The sequence below is a fragment of the Mauremys mutica genome, chromosome 17 (genome assembly GCF_020497125.1).
Source record: "Mauremys mutica isolate MM-2020 ecotype Southern chromosome 17, ASM2049712v1, whole genome shotgun sequence".
Lineage (NCBI taxonomy): Eukaryota > Metazoa > Chordata > Testudines > Geoemydidae > Mauremys > Mauremys mutica.
Genome location: NC_059088.1, coordinates 20,352,135 through 20,372,182, shown reverse-complemented (window position 1 = coordinate 20,372,182; position 20,048 = coordinate 20,352,135). Strand labels below are relative to the sequence as shown.

The following is a 20,048-nucleotide window of genomic DNA, read 5'->3' as shown; positions in this document are numbered from 1 at the left end:
TTTTAAACTGATCGTTCTTCACTACGCTCTGTATGACAATACACTCACTTCATTGAATAGAGGTATTGTAGGCACCGGAGCTGTGGAACATGATTGTGTCTGCAGACTTCAAGGGGAAAATATGTGTCACTTCGCATACTGGAAACTTTGTCATATTTTGCAGGGTTTCCCTGCTGTGGCTGCTTTGTCCTCAGAAACATGTGGGGGCTTCTGAACCGGATCAAATGGTTTTTTGTCAAAATATGAGAAATGGTCATTTCCAAATTTCAGTGGGTTGTTTTTTGGCACGAGTAGCACCAGTTTTGACTGAAATGTGTGTGTGTGCGTGTGCGTATGTGAATGTGTCTTGCGTCTATGTAAGTATGAGTGGACTCAAGTGTCTTGGGCATGTTGTGTGTCTATGTGCATTGTGTGTCTATGTGTGTGTGTTGTGTGTGGTGGGGTGAATGTATTGTGTATTTGTGTGGGTGAGCGTGTGTATGTGCGTGTTGTGTCTCTGTGTTGGTGAGTGTGTTGTTTGTGTGGGTGAGCATGTGTTGTGCTTCTGTGTGTGTGTTGTGTGTATTCTGTGTTTGTGTGGGTGAGCATGTGTTGTGTGTCTGTGTGTGTACTGTGTGTTTGTGTGGACGAGCATGTGTTGTATGTCTGTGTGTGTTTGTTTGTGTGGGTGAGAGTGTGTTGTATATCTATTTGCATGTTGTGTGTCTGTGTGTCGGTGTATTGTTTGTGTTGGTGAGCATACATTGTGTTTCTCTGTGTGTGTTGTGTGTCTGTGGGTGTGTTGTGTGTCAGTGAATGTGTTGTGTATTTGTGTGGGTAAGCATGTCTTGTGTTTCTATGTGCAGGTGGCAGCAGTGATGAGCTGCCAAATTTTTAACAACGGGTTCCCTCCTCCCTCCAAAATTTTAACAACGGGTTCCCTCCTTCCCCCCCTCCGTGGGGGGGGGGGGTCGTGCCCCATCCAACCCCTCATGTTCCTTAACACACACACTACGAGACCCCTGACCCATCCCCCCCCTTCCCTGTCCCCTGACTGCCCCTTGCCGCCCCACCCAACCCCTCCTCTCATTCTCAATGGCCCCCCAGAACCCCTACCCCATCCAACCACCCCTTCTCTCTGTCCCTGAGTGCCCCCACCACCTCATCCAACCCTGCTCTTTCCTGACTGCTCCCCGGGACCCTTGCCCCCATTCAATCCCCCTGTTCCCTGCCCTCTGACTACCCTGACCCCTATCCACCCCCCCACAACCCACCCCCTCCCTGCCCCCTTACCACACTGCCTGGGGACCGGGTCCACTCTGCCAGGACCACAACCGGCGCCGCGGGGCCCGACTCGCCGAGCCGCTCGGCCCGACTCCCCGGGCCGGGCCGGCACCGGGGCCCGGCCGCTCGGCCCGACTCCCCGGGCCGGGCCGGCACCGGGGCCCGGCCGCTCGGCCCGACTCCCCGGGCCGGGCCGGCACCGGGGCCCGGCAGCTCGGCGGCAGCCGCGGGGCCCGACTCACCGGCCGGCGCTGGGCTGGAGGGAGCCGCGGTCTGGGACCAGGAGCTGCTGAGCCAGCCGCACCTCCCCTCCTCCTCCGCGCCCCAGCTTACCTGCTGGCTGCCTCCATGCTGCTTGTTCAGGCTTCCCGCGAACATCTGATTCGTGGGAAGCAGGGGAGGGGGAGGAGAAGGGGGCGGAGCAGGAGAGGAGTGGGCGGGAACTTTTGTTAAATTTAGCAGCCCTTAACAAGCGGTTCTAAAATGGCTGCTAAAATTTAACAACGGGTTCCCGCGAACCCGTGCGAACCCGCTGCAGCTCACCCCTGGGTGGCAGGGTGTGTTGGGTGTGACAATCTCATAGAGCGAAAGCTCAGTCAAAGTCCTCTGCTCTAATCACTAGTCCTTGCGACCTCCCCGAGCAGATCCAGTTTCCTCCCTGGTCCCCTGCACTGTGCTGTGCTGTTCACTGCTCACCCCGGTGCACAGGGCTGCCTGGCATAGCTGTGAATAGTCACCTGGCAGGGCTCACCCAGCTGCAGCAGATGTTTGACTCAACCCTGGCAGCTCAAAACACAATGTATCTGATTCCTCAGTGTGCAGACACCTGTGAGATCCTGGGTGCCAGTTATCCATTGACCCAATGCACCAGTGTGCTGCTAGGGGGCACTCTCCCCTCTGGCTCCATCCTCGCCACAGTCCCCTAACACAGTGCTAGGGGGCGCTCTTCCCTATGACTCCATCCTGGCCACAGTCCCCTAACACAGTGCTAGGGGGCGCTCTTCCCTCTGGCTCCATCCTGGCCACAGTTCCCTAGCACAGTGCTAGAGGGCGCTCTCCCCTCTGGCTCCATCCTCGCCACAGTCCCCTAACACAGTGCTAGGGGGCGCTCTTCCCTCTGGCTCCATCCTGGCCACAGTTCCCTAACACAGTGCTAGGGGGCGCTCTCCCCCATGACTCCATCCTGGCCACAGTTCCCTAACACAGTGCTAGGGGGCGCTCTCCCCTCTGGGTCTGCCCTAGCCCCAGTTCCCAGGCACAGTGCTACCTACGGGTATTGTGCTGCAAGGAGAAGAGTGGGTGGGTGACTCAGCAGGGAGCGCTTGGACTCGAATGACCCAATGTGCCCATAGCACACTAGTGGGCGCTGTGCTGCGTGGAGGTCCCAGCTTTGGGATGAGACAAAACCACAGTGCTCAGAACAGAGCCTGTGGCACTGATCCCTAGAGTCAGTGTTAGCCCTAGTGTCCTGGCCAAATTATTGAGGGATAAACACAGTCCACCTTTGTAAACTTACCCTCCAGTTTCGGCAGGAGAGGCATTTTTCTTCCCTTCCCGTCCCCGACAGCTGGGTAAGGCTGTTCTGTGCTGGTGTTAAATAGCAGCTCTGTTACTCCCCGCTCCCCGGTGGCTGTATTTCAGTGCAGGTGAAATGAGACATACCGTTCTACAGCCTTTTAGGTTTGTTTCGACATAAAAGCCACATCAAAGTAGGGTAACAAGTCTCTGCATCCCACAGATGTCCCCCCATCCACTGTGTATGGCCCAGATTGCGGAGTCGATTCCGACAGTAAAATCGAACCACTGGCAGGAATGACGCAGGGTTTAAAGTGGGTGAAACGTTCAGTGGTGGCTAAGTCGGGCTGTCACCACTAGAGGGCACTGTGATCACACACACACACACACACACACACACACACACACACACACACACACACACACACACACACACACACACACACACACACACACACACACACACACACACACACACACACACACACACTTGCACTGCTGGACCCCTTTGCTCCCTTCTTCTTTTGGCCTCTGAGTTCATAAGCAGAAGATGCAGTCGTTGCTCCTGTTCTAGATGTCCTCTAGCCGCCCCGCTCTCCCTTGCACAGCGTAGCCACCTCACAGATGTTTGGAGTTCTGGTTCCCAGCAAAGCTTGGGGGCCGCACTAGTTTCCGGGTTAATAATGTAACCCTTCTGCTAGGCGTAGTCGGCAGTGCCAAGGGCCGGGTTCAATATCTAGGGATTCCTTATTAACAATACAACACAAAACTGGCTCAAGCCACCATCCAGTAAACCTCCCACCCTGGGGGGAAACGGCACCTCGGCCGCTCACTGAGCCATCAGCCACTCGCTCTGCCCCTGCCTTCTCTGCTGTAACCTCTGGGATGTCCTCAGGTCCCATCGCTTAACACAGCTCTCAGTGATTTCAGGCGGTAGCAGGGCACCCTCACTGCAGGCTGGGCAGTTTCTTTCACAAGAGACAATGTCCCATAGATGGTCTAATGCTTAGACCTAATTATCAGTGATTTCAGCTGTAGTGATCCACAGCAAAAGACTCTTAATTGAGTCTTAATCAGCACAGTGGAGAGGAAGAGAATCACAGGATGTCTAGAGCCCTCAGACAAAACCCAACCCAACGGCCAAGTAGAAACACCTTACCCCCCTGGGCGTATGCACCCCTACTCCCTGCTTAGCGAGTGCAGTTCAGTTGAGAGTGAACACCTCAATCAGAGCATAACATGCACAGTTCTGCTCTCCTTGAGTCACACAACCAGGATAATACTTTAAGACAACAAAGGGGGGATATGATGGAGATCTATAAAATCATGACTGGTGTGGAGAAAGTAAATAAGGAAGTGTTATTTACTCCTCATGACACAAGAACTAGGGGTCACTCAATGAAATTAATAGGCAGCAGGTTTAAAACAAACAAAAGGAAGTATTTTTTCACACAACGCACAGTCAACTTGGGAACTCCTTGCCAGAGCATGTTGTGAAGGCCAAGACTATAACAGGGTTCTAAAAAGAACTAGATAAGTTCATGGAGGATCAAAAAAGAACTAGATAAGTTCATGAAGGATGGGTCCATCAATGGCTATTAGCCAGGTTGGGCAGGGATGGTGTCCCTAGCCTCGGTTTGCCAGAATCTGGGGATGGATCACTTGATCATCACCTGTTCTGTTCGTTCCCTCTGGCGAACCTGGGATTGGCCACTGTCGGGAGACAGGATACTGGGCTAGATGAACCTTTGGTCTGACCCAGTATGGCCGTTCTTATGGTCTTATGTTCTTATTACCCCTGCACACAATACCAAAGTGACCTGAAATCCAACCCCAGCCAAAAGTGATAATTTGGGCAAAGCAGCTCCATCATGCTGCGCACCTAGCAGAGTGGGTGTGTCTATGCAAACAAGGTCAGTTCCTGATGTCTTCTCCCCCAGCTCATCACTAGTTGTTAGGGGAGAGCTCGTTTAGCCCCTGCTTACAATTAGTAGTAGTTATTATGGTCAGGCCTTAGGGTCCTTGTCATGGATGAAGAGCCCATGGTGCTAGGCCCTGTACAAACACCGAATCAAACGATGGTCCCTGTCCCCGTGACTGTACAATATAAATGCAAGAGACAACAGATGGCTACAGGCAGACAGATGGGGGCACAAGGAAACAGTGAGACAATACTGCTCAGCATAAGAGACAGTGCTCTGAGATCCCAATCAACCACAGGTGCTGACTTTCCAAAGTACCAGGGGGTGCTCGACCCTCAGCTCTGCCCCAGGCCCCACCTCCCCACTCCACCCCTTCCCCCCAAGGCCCTACCCCACCTCTTCCAGCCCAGTTCTGCCCCTTCCCCCAAGCGCACCATGTCCTCACTTCTCTCCCCTCCCCCTGGAGCCTCCTGAGCACCACAAAACAGCTGATCATGGCAGGCACAGGGAGAGAGGTGGAGGCACTGATCCAGGAGGTGCTGGAGGGATGGAGAGGGAGCTGATAGGGGGGCTGCTGGTGGGTGCTCAGCACCCACCATTTTTTCCCCATGGGTGCTCCAGCCCCGCAGCACCCACAGAGTTGGTGCCTATGCAATCAATGGTCTAGGAATGGGTTCTAGGCTGGAGGTCAGGGCAAGGTTCTAGGTTTGGGTTTGAGGTGATGGTTCTCGGTGCAAAATCTAGATGAAGGTTCAGTGGGTTCAAGTTCCAGGTGAAGTTTTGGGGCGTCTGGAGTCTGAATTCTAGATGATGGTTCTGGAATTTCTGGTGGTGCTGGGTTTGGGTTCTTGGTGACCGTGTTGCAGTCCTGGCTTTGGGTTGGTGGTGACTCTGGTCTGGGTTTGGGTTGTTGGTGCTGGTTCTGGTGATGCTGGGTTTGGGTTCTTGGCCACAGTTCTGGTGGTCCTGGCTTTGGGTTGGCGGTGGTGCTGGTCTGGGTTTGGGTTGTTGGTGCTGGTTCTGGTGATGCTGGGTTTTAGTTGTTGGTATTGGTTCTGGCGGTTCTGGCAGTTCTGGGTTCAGGTTGTCAGCATTGGGTCAGGGTTTGGTTTGCTGGTGCTGGTTGGGGGGTGGGTGGCTCCTGTCACTTGTCCCTGTCTCACCCGCAGCTGGGTAATGACCCCACAGCCAGACTCGGTTTGCAGCCTCAGAAATGCCCCCCACAAGCTCGCTGGGGCTGGTGCCTTTAGAGCCAGGGCTCCCTGGTCCTCATTCCTGACCCTAAGCACTGGGAGCCTTCACTGGGTGGGGGAATGGAAAACCCAGGGCACGGCCTGGCCCCCCAAGCCCTGGCATAGAGTGGGCATAGAAATATCCACTAGCTGATCGCTGGCAAAGGGCCCAGCTGCGGGCACCTCGAGGGGAGCTGGGGGCTCCTACAGCCCCCTCCAGGCTCTTCTTGCAAAGGCATCAACTGCCTATTATGCCTTTGTCACTCCCCCCTCCCAGATCTGACCCCATCCTTACCCAGCCTGGGGGGGAAGGGGGTGAGAAAGTCCAGCCCTGATCCCCAGACCCAGAGTCTGGCTGCCCCACCCCCACCCTTACCCCTCTCTGAAAGTCTCTCCCTCTCTCTCCTCTCTGTCTCTGCTCCTCTTCCTAGTTAGCAGCCCAAGTCCTGGAGGAGAAGGGAGTGGGGTTTGGCCTGGTGGATTCGGAGAAGGATGCGGCGGTGGCCAAGAAGCTAGGTAAGGACTGAGCCGGGACCCCTGGGGACGGGAGGGGCTCCCTGTGCTGCAGCCACCTGCACCAGCCCCAGTCCCTGTGGGCGTCAGTGGGGAGAGAACCCAGGGCCCAGGTCTCAGCCCCTCCTGACGGCCTCCCAGCCCATCCCAGGGCCCCTGGCTCATGTCAGGAGAGATCTGGTAGCTTCCTTCCTGCTTCTGATGCCACATGGGGGACTCGGGTGGAGCTGATGCCACATGGGGCGCTCGGTCCTTGTGCCTGCCCCACCCCGGCCCCAGGCACGAAATTGCTAGATACACACCCAGGGAAGCAGAGTAGGGGTCTCTCCCTCCCCCACTCCTTGGCCCTGTCCCCGCCTATGGCCTAGCATGGAGGCTTCAGGGTCCCTGAGCTCCAGGTTTTGAGGAGACGAAGCCCCCTTGAAGTTTTGCCCCTTGCTGGGACCCAGAGTCTAGCTCAGCGGTGGAACATCTGACTGCAGATCACCCGGTCGCTGGTTCAGCTCAACGCGTCCCCTGAGCTGTTGCTTTTTCAGCCACAAGCCACTGAGCAGCTGCAGCAATCCCCAGGGGAGGGTCTGCCGCTCGGAGCGGATGGGACCAGTCCCTTGTGCCCTTAACACCGTGGGAAGGTCCTGGGGAACGTGCAGGGCCAGGAGCCTTCATTCAGTCCCACCGAAGGGCTCAAAACTCCCCTCTGTTCAGTTCTGGGAACAGGCTGGCTTCCTCCCTGCTAGATTCGGGGGGAGAGGGGAGGTTTCCAGGCTAAGCCTGGCCTCTGCCGGCGCCTCTGCGTAGGCTTCAGTGGAGTTCGGCGGGTTCCCCAACGCCGGGGTGCACGTCTGAACCGGCCCCAAGTCCCCACGGCTGGGAAAACGCAGGAATGTTCCCCTGCCCCATCAGCTGCTCCCTGGGGTGCAGCGGGCAGCCTCACCGAAGGGTGCTCAGGCCAGGGGAAAGTGGGGGCGTCTGGGCTGTGACAGCGCAAGGCCTGACTGTGGGTCCAGGCTCAGCCCGCCAGCGCCCCATGGAGGGAGGGTGTCCGGACAGGCCAAGGTTTCTGCAGGGAAGTTTGCCTCCCTCGAGCTCAGCTGCTCACCCAAGGAGGCGCGTGCAGTGCGGGGAGAGGGAGCCCAGAGTCCAGCCTGCGCTGAGGGGGCTCCACAGCCTCGTTGTTCTTACCCCCCATGCCCCTGGGGTGGGAGCCCCCTCAGGGCACAGGGGGGGCAGAACCAGCCAGGAAGCAAAGGGGCTGAGCCTGCTTGCAGCTCTGCTCAGCAACCACCAGAGGGCGCAGAGAGCTCACTGATGGGCGCAGGGCAGGTGATGCCAGAGCCCCTTAAGGGCAGCTGGGAGCATCACTGGGGGCTCGTCGGGCCTCTGGCTCCCCCTGCCCCCGTTCTCCACAGGCACAAACCCCACAGACACCCCCTGTCCCTCCTGCCTTCACCCCACAGATCCCCTTCCCCTGACCCGACACCACAGACACCCCCTGTTCCTCCTGCCCTCACCCCACAGATCCCCTTCCCCTGACCCGACACCACAGACACCCCCTGTTCCTCCTGCCCTCACCCACAGATCCCCTTCCCCTGACCCGACACCACAGACACCCCCTGTTCCTCCTGCCCTCACCCCACAGATCCCCTTCCCCTGACCCGACACCACAGACACCCCCTGTTCCTCCTGCCCTCACCCCACAGATCCCCTTCTCCTCTGAGCCCAACACCACAGACACCCCCTGTTCCTCCTGCCCTCACCCACAGATCCCCTTCTCTCCTGAGCCCAACACCACAGACACCCCCTGTCCCTCCTGCCTTCACCCCACAGATCCCCTTCCCCTGACCCGACACCACAGACACCCCCTGTTCCTCCTGCCCTCACCCCACAGATCCCCTTCTCCTCTGAGCCCAACACCACAGACACCCCCTGTTCCTCCTGCCCTCACCCCACAGATCCCCTGACCCTGACACCACAGACACCCCCTGTTCCTCATGCCCTCACCCACAGATCCCCTTCCCCTGACCCCGACACCACAGACACCCCCCCACTCCTCCAACCCCACAGACACCCCCTGTTCCTACTGCCCTCACCCACAGATCCCCTTCTCCCCTGACCCTGACACCACAGAACCCCCATTCCCCCAACCTCACCGACACCTCCCATTCCCCTGCCCTGACCCCCCTGCTCCCCCAACACTGACACCACCAAGATGCTCTCCTCCTGCCCCAGTGTGAGGCGCGCACACACACACACACAATTCCCCCCAGCAGGGGGAGCTGAGCACACATACACACACAATTTCTGCAGCAGGGGGAGCTGAGCATGCACACACACACACACACACACACACACACACAATTCCCCCCAGCAGGGGGAGCTGAGCACGTGCACACACACACACGTTGCAGTGCCCCAGCGCTGGGGCAATTCCCCCACGGCTCAGGAGGGTCGGGAGCTGTAATGCCCCCGCGTCCATGGCCCCTCTCACCGCGCTGTTTCCCCGGCAGGGCTGACGGAGGAGGACAGCGTGTACGTGTTCAAGGAGGATGAGATGATCGAGTATGACGGGGAGTTTGCGGCCGACACCCTGGTGGAGTTTCTCCTGGATGTGAGTGGCCCCCAGTCCCTCGCCCTGCCCCCCTTCACTGACCGACCCAGAGACACTGACTGGGGGGGTTGGGGGAGATACGGCTCCCTGCCTCTGGAGGTGCTGCCCAGGCGCTTTTCCCTTACGCTGCATATCACAGCCAGCATGCTCGGGGCCCCTCACCAGCCTGACAAACCCCTCCCGCCCCCCGGCTTGGCCCGTATCACCGTCTCCATTTACAGGGGAGAAACTGAGGCAGGGTCACATGGCGAGTGAATGGTGGAACTGAGAATAGAACCCAGGAGTCCTGGCTCCATGTCCTCTGCTCCAACCACTAGCCACCACTACCTCTCAGTGCTGTAGCTAGAACCTAGGAGCCCTGACTCCCAGGCCTGGGCCTTCCCCACTAGCCCATGCTGTGTCCCCTCCTTTGGCCTGGACGGCAGAAGAAAGCAGGCAGTGCACGACCCACAGGCCTTGTCCATTGTCCCAGAGGTGGGACTTGCCAAGCACCTTGGGGTGCCTCGGTGCACTGAGGCTGACAGGCCAGGTGGACAGCCCAGAGGTGCTGCCACGCCTCACCCTCCCCTCCTGCAGAGCCGGCTCCCTGGGTGTGGGGAGCGGGTTTCCCCAGGTCAGGTGCTGAGCTCCCTCTGCCCCCTTGCAGGTGCTGGAAGACCCGGTGGAGCTCATCGAGGGAGACCGTGAGCTCCAGGCCTTCGATAACATTGAAGATGAGCCCAAGCTCATCGGCTACTTCAAGAACGAGGAATCAGAACGTACGTAGGCGGCGACTGGGGTCCCTCCGCTGGTGGGACCCCACCCTCCCCGGGTCCAGCCCCGCAGCCCAAGCTGCACTGTTGCTATCAGCTGCAGAGGGGTGTGAGCTTCCTCCAAGCAGTGCCGGGGGAGTCATTAGCAGGCTGTCTAAGGGCTGCTGGGGAAGTGTGAGTGGTTGGATACAGGCGGCCCAATGGCAAACCGCCACGGCAGGGTAGCGGGAGCCACAGCGGGTCTAGGAGTTTCTGCTGGGGAGGGGATCTGGTCCCTGTGCTCCCGGTGTCAGCTACAGGAAAATCTCTCATCGCTGCCAGGGTCAGGGCTTGTACCCTCTGCAGCCACTAGGAGGCGACGTAACCAGACACAGCCGCCAAGGAGGTGGAGCTGATAATACAGTAGGGGGCGCTCTCCTCTCTGACTCAGTGCTGTCCTCAGTGCCCCAGTGAGTTGCTAGGGGGCGCTGTGCAGCTGGGAGTGGTGTGGGTGACTCAGTAGGGGGTGCTGTCTCCTCTGAGGCTGACCCCAATGCCCCAGCATGGGGCTGGGGTCGCTGTGCTGTGCTGATGGAGGTGCTGCCTGATGCCACATACAAACTGGGGGCCTGACCACGTCCGTTTAAGTCATTTAAGATCCCCTGGCCCTTTTTGTAAGAGCTGAGCTGTCATTCCTTGTGTGCAGGCCAAACCCCAGCCAGGTGATTCCACGGTCCCGCCTCCATCACCCCAGTCTCCTGCAGCTTCACTTCCTGCACTGAACTGTTGTGTAGCGTTTTGAGTGGCTGTTAAACAGCTGCCACATCCCACCCCAGAGGTGACTGCATTGCAGTGCTGGGTGAGCGATCCGTGTGCAGCATTGCGCTGTTAAACAGATGCCATGCTCCACCCCTGAAGCAGGAACTCACCCTTCTTTGTAAGCTCCTTGTGAACTTTCTGGAGGCAAAATGCTGTGGAAAAGTCTCCCCTGTTGGGGCCAGTCCCTGAGCCCCTCCTGGTGCAGCCTCAGTGCAGTGACAGCAGGGCCAATTTCGTCCCATCCAACACCCAGCCAGGAGGTGACCGAGAGCAGATTCTCACTGCTGCCGTTTTGAATTCAGACACGTGAGCTAACAGCAGCAGCCTCTTGCCAAGCTCCGGTCAGGGCCTGCCGTCTCGCCAGCATTAAGTGAGCTTAACCCGTCAGCCCTGCGGCTGTCACAGCTCCGCTCACCCGGCGCAGAGCGAGGTGCCTGTGACCATTCCAGGCACAGCAGCATCCCCGAGGATGGGGGGATCTGCCTGCCTGCTCTAGATTAACCCTCGCTTCAGATCCCGCACCCCCCACCCTGCCAGCCTCAGCAGGTCCACTGCTTTCCAGGCCACATGCTCCTCTCTCTCCCTACGGGCTCCCAGCCTGATTCCCCCCATCCCCTCCAGAGGCCCAAGCCCAATCTCCTTCATGGCTAGTTTCACCGCTGCTCAGCTAAGAACTGAGCCGATGTGCACCCCAAATCTAACGAGTCTGAAAGAGTCGACGCATTTAAAACAGAGGAAACCCAGGTCATACCTGGACACAGCACATGGTTCACCTGTGGAACTCATTGCCACATGGCTTCATTGAGGCCAGCGGTTATCAAGATGGAAATAATGGGCATTGATATGGGAGGAAAATAAAGAGGGGATCAACAATGAACTCACCAGCTTCACTGACGGTGCTGTGGTAAGGGTAAGTTACTCCATAAATTATCCCCTGGGTGGGGTCTCTTTCTCCTCTCTGCAAGGCAGCTGGGACGAACCATTGCTGCAGATGCTCTGCTGCGGTTGGGGTGCTCCGAGCTGTGGCATGGGGGCTGTAAAGACGCCGAGCGCTTGGGGCCTCGTTAGAATGTCCCATCCCTTCTGGCCGGGGTCCCACCCTGACTGAGGAGGGGAGAACGACTCCTCCTGCCATTGCCACCACTTCACATCCAGCCCTGGCTGCTTCTCTGGGCATCTCCCAGCCACGAGGGGCCCAGCACCAGGCCGTGAGCAGAGTCCCGTCCCCCCCGTGCTGGAGCTGCTTCAGAGGGGCTCTGGCAGGGTGAGACTCAATCAACACATGCAAAGCACGCCAGTCCTGAGAGGAGAGGAGAGGAGAGGAGAGGAGGCATAGAGAGGGGAAGGGATGTTATGACTGGAGTGCCCCCCGCGTTAGGAGCGAGCAGGCCTTTGTCCCCTCTCGTGGCTGACCTCTGGCAGGAGATAAGAGTCTACTACAGCTGCTGGTTAAGAGTTGCTGGTGGATCACACTGTTAGTACAGAAGGGCCTGCGTTCAGTCCCGGTTGATGACCCTAGTTTGGGGCAGATGCTGGTCCAGCCCTGGCTGTGGGCGTTCACAGCCCTATAACCATGACCCCATGGCTCTGGCTCTTTCAGATTTCAAGGCCTTTGTGGATGCCGCTGAGGAGTTCCATCCATACATCCCCTTCTTTGCAACCTTTGACAGCAAGGTAGGCGCGGGCGCGAGGGGGAGCATCCGGCTAGTGATGGGGCAGGGCCAAGGGATGGCGAATGGGGAAGGGGAAGCCTGTGTAACCCTCAGGAAGCAAAAGACCCTCATTTGGGGGGAGGGGATCCTTCCCTCTCCCTCTGCCCATCTCCAAGCTCTATGGACAGCTGCTGCTAAAGCGAATAGGCCTGGAATAACCCTACTGGGGTGAGGCAGGGCAGAGTAGGGCATGATTCCCCTGCTGCCAAGCACAAACTGCTCTGGCTGCAAGCGGGGGGAGCTCCCTGGGGTGGGGGAATCAGGGCCAACAGACCCATCCCACGCCAGCTCCTTGGCAGCACGGCATACAGATCCGCCTCAGAATCAGGCCCCATCGCTCCCGCCCCTCCCACAGCAGCAAGGGAAGGAGCCCGCGAGGCTAAGGCGACTGCTGGGGGAGGGGGTCCTGTGGGTCGTGGTAACCGGGCCACGGACAACCCTTGCTCACTGGCCACCTGCCCATGCCCCATCGCAGGTGGCCAAGAAGCTGACCCTGAAGCTGAACGAGATCGATTACTACGAGCCATTCATGGACAAGCCCGTCACCATCCCTGACAAGCCCAACAGCGAGGAGGAGATCGTGCAGTTTATTGAGGAGCACAAGAGGTAGGGGGCCGCCCGCCGCGGGGTGGGCCGGAGCCCCAGTAAGACAGGAGGGTGGCCTAGTGCTTCAGACGCTGGCTGGGACTCCAGACGCCTGGCTTCCAGTCCGACTCCCTGTCTGATCTTGGGAGAGCCACTCAGGCCTACGTTTTCCGGTGTGACTGGTGATTTGGGGGATCTCCACTGCCGCAAGACACCCACCCCCTGGAAACCAGACCCCATTACAGTGTCCAAATGCCCGAAGTCACCAGGCTTTAGAAAATTGCCATCTTAAGCACTACGTGCCTCAGTTTCCCCACCTGTCACTTGGGGAAACTTTGCCTGAAGGGCAAAGAGGCCAGAAGCTCCCCTACACCAGGGCTCCTGTAGGCAGCCAGGGCTGGGGAAAGTGGGCAGAGTTGGCTGAAGGGGCGCACAGCTAGGGAGACATAATCATTAAACTTCCCAGCTGAGCAGCTAAGGAAACCACGTCTGCGCTCGTGTTGGGGGCAGCCCGTCTCCAGGGGCGAGTGCCACCTTGGCAGGGGTGGGTCTGGCTGTGAGGAGTTTGCTGCTGGGCGTGGCAGGGACGAGCCGGTTCCATAGACAGAGAACACGGGGTGTATCCCTCAGCCCCTTGGGCGCAGTGCTGGTCTGAAACAGGCTGGCTGCTGGGATCCCTCCGAGAAGGGTCTCGGGGGGGACTGGCCTGGAACCAGGAAGCAAAGCAATCAGCAAAAAAATAACTCAAAGCACGAGCCCACTTCTGCCAACTGGGCTGGAATGGGTGTGACGGGTTGGATCACAGGAACCCACTTGGGAGCTGCCACCCGATGTGCCAAGACCACTTCTACCCCTGCTTTCCCGGCCAGCTCAGGACTCCAGCACCCTGTCCTGCTGAGCCAGACACTCCCGTCTGCTCCAACACAGACCCAGGGGCTGAATCACTTGCCCCAAAGCTGCAGGTTTACCTGAAAGCAGCTCACAGAAGTGTGCTTGTCTTTAACACTCAGATGCCCAACTCCCAATGGGGTCTAAACCCAAAGAAATCCGTTTTACCCTGTATAAAGCTTATACAGGGTAAACTCATAAATTGTTCGCCCTCTATAACACTGATAGAGCGATATGCACAGCTGTTTGCTCCCCCAGGTATTAATACATACTCTGAGTTAATTAATAAGTAAAAAGTGATTTTATTAACTACAGAAAGTAGGATTTAAGCGGTTCCAAGTATTAACAGACAGAACAAAGTAAGTCACCGAGCAAAATAAAATAAAATTCACAAATCTCTGTCTAATCAAACTGAATACAGATAATCTCACCCTCAGAGATGCTTCAGTACGTTTTTTCCCCAGACTGGACACTTTCCAGGCCTGGGCACAATTCTCTCCCCTGGTACAGCTCTTGTTCCAGCTCAGGTGGTCGCTAGGGGCTTCTTCATGATGGCTCCTCTCCTCTTTCTTCTATTCCACCCCTTTATACATCTTTTGCATAAGGCGGGAATCCTTTGTCCCTCTCTGGGTTCCCATCCCCCCCTTCTCAATGGAAAGACACCAGGTTAAAGATGGATTCCAGTTCAGGTGACATGATCACAAGACTTCATTGCCCACTTGCCAGCACATACACATACAGGAAGACTTACAGGTAAAACACACCCATCTGCAGACAATTGTCCTGGTTAATGGGAGTCATCAAGATTCCAAACCACCATTAATGGCCCACATTTGCATAATTACAATAGGTCCTCAGAGTGATATTTCATATTTCTGGTTTCAGATACATCAGATACAAGAGTGACACATCTATACAAATAGGATGGTCGCACTCAGTAGATTATAAGCTTTGTAATGATACCTTACAAGAGACCTTTTGCATGAAGCATATTCCAGTTACATTATATTCACTGGTCTGGAACAGGCTGGATGCTGGGATCCCTCCGAGAAGGGTCTCAGGGGGATGTGGGGGAACTGGCCTGGAACCAAGAAGCAAAGCAATCAGCAAAAAAATAACTCAAAGCGCAGGCCCACTTCTGCCAACTGGGATGGCATGGGTGGGTGGGGCTTACTGGCGACAGGGTGGGGGGAAGGGTATAGGCAGCACCTGGCGATGGGGGTAGGTGGGCCAGGTGGGAGCTTGTGGTGGGGGACAGCTCTCAGGGGAGCGAGGTTCCTCGCGGCAGAGAGAGAAGTGATTGGGTGTGGAAGGGCACAGTCGGTCGTGCCATGGAGCCAGTCAGTCACTAGGGGGAGTTACAGTCAGGCACAGTAAGGAGCTGCAGTGGCTCATGACAGGGAGCTACAGTTCATTTTGACCTACAGCTACAGTCGGTCACCTTGGGGAGCTGCAGTCAGTTGTAACAGGGAGCTACAGTCGGTCATGAGGGTCACCATGAGGAGCTACAGCCCGTTGGGATTTCGAGCTGCAGTTGAACTTGATGAGGAGGGAGCTACCACTGGCTGCCATGGGGCATTAGGCAGCTGCCCCGAGGAGTTAGTTGCCGTGGGGAGTTAGTTGCCATGGAGAGTTAGTTGCCGTGGGGAGTTAGGGTTGATGGTGAGAGGGAGTGATCCCAATGGGGAGATACCACGGCTGGCTCACCATGAGGAGCAGGGCTGCCCTGCACAGCTGCCCGGCACAGCCTGGCACAGACGCTGGTTTCCCCATTGGATGCCTGTGGCTAGAGATGAGATAAAACGTTTGCCCAGCCTGACAACAGCTCCGTTTCTATGGCTGCGGCAGAGCAAGGAAATTCTCCTGCTGCCATAGTAACATGGCACTGGGTTGGCGCAGAGTCTGTCTCCCAGGAGGGGGGCTCAGCTCCTGGTTACGTCTGGGGGCTCCATGGAGCGAGAGCCCCCTCCTCTCCCTAAGGGACCCTCCTCCCGCAAAGGCAGTGATGTGATCCACACCCAGCCACTAGCCCGTCATGACCAGATCCACTCCTGCTGGGGGATTTGCCCCTCCTGCCCCTGCCCTCCACTAGGGGGAGCTGCTGTGATTTCCAGGGGGCGGGGCCATTGGCGCATAATTATTGTCTTCCCCAGGTGCCCAAGCCACGCCCCCTCCTCAGACAGCTCCGCCCATTTTTTTCCCAGCCCAGGCTGCCCCTGGGGTCCCGGTGGGACAGGGGGTTTCAGCTGGTTTGTCCTTCTGTGGCCTCCCCCATGACAGACTTTCCTGGAGCCTGTCCTATTGTCCTCCTCCACGTCCCCTCTAAAGCCCTCTCTGCTGAGACTCAACTCCAAGGCTCCAACCACTTGTCACTAAATATCCTGTGGCACTTACGCAAGGAGTGGGGATGTTACTGTAGGGTCCTGGCCTAATTCCATTACATCCCCGCTGCACGCGGTCAGTTAGAGGCAGGATTCCCCTTCGTTTCCTGCCCTAAACTGCTGTGCTGTGTGGCTGTGACACAGCAGCTGTGTCCCACCCCAGGCTGCATTTTCAGCAGTGGGTAAGTGATGCCTCTGCAGCATAGCTGTGTGGTTGTTAAGTGACTACACTGCATCACCCCAGAGGAGGCTGCATTTCAGCAGCAGCCAAAGCATAACCTCGGCACGCAGGGCACAGAAAGCACAGTGGATGGGGGCAGCTTGCCTGGCTTCTGCCCATGCTGTCTGAGGATAAAGGGACTCCAGCACCCTACAGAAGGGAGAGGAGTTGTTGTGGGGATTCATCCAGCTTGTTTCTCACTTATGCTGGCAAGCCCCCCTCCCCCCCGCCACACACACAATGGGCCTCTCCAGAGAGCATGGAGCAGGCACAAGGGTCCTGTTCCCAGGGTAGCAGGTGGAGCAGGGCGTGCTGCACTGTGTCTATTCCCTGCTTCTTGGGGAGCAGAGTGTAGATTAGAGCAGCCCCGAGGCTTCTGTAACTGACACTGGAGCTGAAAGCCAAATTAACACACACACACCCCGGCCCAGGCGCAGGACCTGAGGAGCTGAGAATCAGGGCCCTACATTTTCAGGCCAGAAGTAGCCCGCCCAGGCTCGTCTAGCCTGACCTGCGTCACCCAGGCACCTCACCCCGTGACTCCAAAGGTTTGTCGTGTTTGCTGTTCCCCCCGCCCCGGACACTGGGAGCTAAGGGGTTAACAGCCCAGCGCCGCACCCCCGAGCAGATTGCATTTCTGGACAAGGATATTCCTGACACATTGTCCTGGCTGCCTGTTCACTCTAATCCTCTCGGATCAAACTGACGCTCCCCTCCCTCCCTCCGCCACCCAGCGACCTCAATACGGAGCAGCCGGGAGACGGGACAGGAGTGATTCAGGGGTGACGTTCCCCCGGCACAGAGGCCCAGGAGCACAGGGCATGGCTCTGCAAAGGGCGGTAGATCCCCAGGGCCAGATCTCTGCTTTTGTTCCATTTTACTGCCATGGTGCGTGAGGCCCTGCCCCTCCCTGACTCATGCTAAATGCTGGCAGATCAGGGACTTTGGTTGCCATGGCAGCTGCTCTTTATTCCATCAAATAGCTCGGCAGTTACTTCCCGACTGGATTGTGTTTGATTTTGTGCTGCTTTGTTCCCTTCTGTAGCTCTCCCTCCGCCTTTGTCTCTCTCACTGTCTCTCCCCTACTTGTTGCAAAATTTTGGCTCAGGGTTTCAAACACCCAACGCTTAGCGCCACACGGACTGTGTTCGCCCAGCGCAGGGTACAAGGACTGAACCTTAGGAGTCCTGTTCTCTAACCACTAGACCACACTCCCACCTGGAGCTGGCAATACAACCTAGGAGTCCTGCCTCTGGCTCCCTTTCGCTAACCACTACCCCACATTTCTACCTGCGGTGGGGTATAGAGCCCAGTAGTCTTGACTGGCACCCCCCCTGCTCTAACCATTATACAACTCTCCCTTTCAATGCTAGTGGCAGAATCCAGGCACCATGGCGTCCAGTCCCCTGCTCTGCCCAAGAGTAATTAAACTCTGAGGACCACTCTTGCACCATGGAGGAGCATGGACTTAGCAGATGCTACCTGAATGCCCGGGCCATGCCTGATGGGGGCTGGGTTTCTGCAGGGCTCCGTCCCTCACACACTCCCTCAAAGCAGCCTCTGTTGTTATCTTGCAGGTCAACGCTGAGGAAGCTGAAGCCAGACAGCATGTATGAGACCTGGGTGAGTCCAGAGAAGGCCTGGTGGCTTGTGAGCTTAGTGCTATGGCATGGCCAGTCAGGGGCCCAGCTCCTTGCCAACCAACCATCTAACCCACCCATGCATGGCGCTGAACCGTCACCCACCCAGCCTGCCCCCCAGAATGACATACTGGGGTGCCTGAAGCCATATATTATAGTGGGAGGGATAGCTCAGTGGTTTGAGCGTTGGCCTGCTAAACCCAGGGTTGTGAGTTCAATCCTTGAGGGGGCCACTTAGGGATCTGAGGCAAAATTGGTACTTGGTCCTGCTAGTGAAGACAGGGGGCTGGAATCAATGACTTTTCAGGGTCCCTTCTAGTTCTATGAGGCTAGGTAGATCTCCTGCACCGAACCCCTGGAAAACATCCCTGGGGCACAATCCTGGATTGGCCCCCCAGGATGGACTAGGCAGGATTGAATCACTCTTTCCCTATCTCTGATGTCTTCCAACTCCTGAGGTTCATGCTAGTTTCTCCCATGTTCCTTAACTCAGGCAAATCTCCCATGGAAGTCACTGGGCCCAATACTTGCTGAATGCGTAACTCTTCGGGCCTGATTCTCCCATGCCCTATATCTAGGGTGACCAGACAGCAAATGTGAAAAATTGGGACTGGGGTAGGGAGTAATAGCAACCTATGTAAGAAAAAGACCCCAAAATCAGGACTGTCCCTATAAAATTGGGACATCTGGTCACCCTACCTATATCTTGTAGCATCCTTTACATCTGTGCCAAGTGGGTATGGAATGTTACCAGATCAGAATGGCAGCACTTTGCACCCATTGTGCGCTGATGTATATATCTGCACAAAAGTCAGGGCAACGGAGAATCAGACCCGATGAGTGAAGGACTCAGCTGGGATTGGGTCTGTTCTTTATTCAGTTCCTTAAAAATGCACCACACACCAGATTCTTAGCTGCTGTAGAGCTGGTTTACACCAGCTGAGGATCTGGCTCTTAAAAAAAACCTTTATGAAAATATATATGAAAAAAATCCAACAAAACTGGACACATTTATGCCCTTTAATTAAAGCATTCAGATGACTTGTTAAATAGTCAGTGGATGTTAGGTGCCTAAATACCTTAGGGTCTGTGCCTCAGTGTCCAGCTGTTTGGGTCCACAGTTATATGTTGGTTTGGGGGAAGGGCGTGGGGGGGACGTTAAGGATTTTAGAAAACAAATGTTAATGGAAATGATTTCGTGGATTTTTTCCTCATTTCCATCAAAACACTTTTCTGTTTTGATTTAGACACTTTTCTGTTTCTTCAGCAGCTAAAAGGCATCCGCTTTGGGCTGGTGCAGGAAAAGCAGAGAGTGAAATTGACTAGACAATGAGTAGAAAGTGAAATTGACGAGCAAGTGAAAATGAGCAGAAACTGACAGCACAAATGAGATGTTTCACATGCTTTCTGTTTTAACACCCTGCCGTGGTGTCATTAGCACCGGGAAGGGAATTTGTTTTCTAAACCATACAGGGGCCAAATTTTCAAACTAAAATCAGGCATCTGAATCTAGACATAGGCAACTGAAACATTGGCTTGATTTTTCAGAAGTTCTGATCCTAACTTCAATGACAGTTCTGCAGTTCAGAATAATCAAAGCACCCAAGACTGAAAATGTGGGCTCTCATTTTTAGCCTAGCCTTGTCCCATTATGTATTTGACATTTTTTTAAATCACAAAGATGGGGGTGATTTTGTAAGATATTTTCCCCCTTTAAAAGTCTATTGTCACGTCTGCGTTTCATATGTGTGCCTATTGCCAATATATTTTATAGTACATATAACAAATAACATTTCCTGCATGTGACAACATCCGGTAATAAACACTAACCCTAAAATATCACTGGTCCTGTTACTTTCTAAGCTGCATTATTCTTTGGTTTGTAGGTGTTCTCTCTGTGTGTCTATTGGAGGGAGAGGTTAATGCTATGGGGTATATGTATGTGTGTGTGGTATATCCAATATGTGTGTCTGCGCACATGTAATTGTGCTTCTGCATGTGTGTATATGTGTGTGCACA

General features: G+C 56.0%; 1 protein-coding gene across 1 annotated transcript in view; it reads left to right on the top strand.

The window, feature by feature from the left end:
• CASQ1 (calsequestrin 1) overlaps positions 1 to 20,048 on the top strand; it is a 34,917-nt gene that overhangs the window by 6,894 nt on the left and 7,975 nt on the right. Inside the window, exons 2-7 of the mRNA XM_044991375.1 lie at positions 6,364 to 6,448; positions 8,953 to 9,053; positions 9,700 to 9,811; positions 12,204 to 12,277; positions 12,791 to 12,921; positions 17,967 to 18,012. Of these exons, the coding sequence (XP_044847310.1) occupies positions 6,364 to 6,448; positions 8,953 to 9,053; positions 9,700 to 9,811; positions 12,204 to 12,277; positions 12,791 to 12,921; positions 17,967 to 18,012 (549 nt within the window). The remainder of the gene's footprint in view (positions 1 to 6,363; positions 6,449 to 8,952; positions 9,054 to 9,699; positions 9,812 to 12,203; positions 12,278 to 12,790; positions 12,922 to 17,966; positions 18,013 to 20,048) is intronic.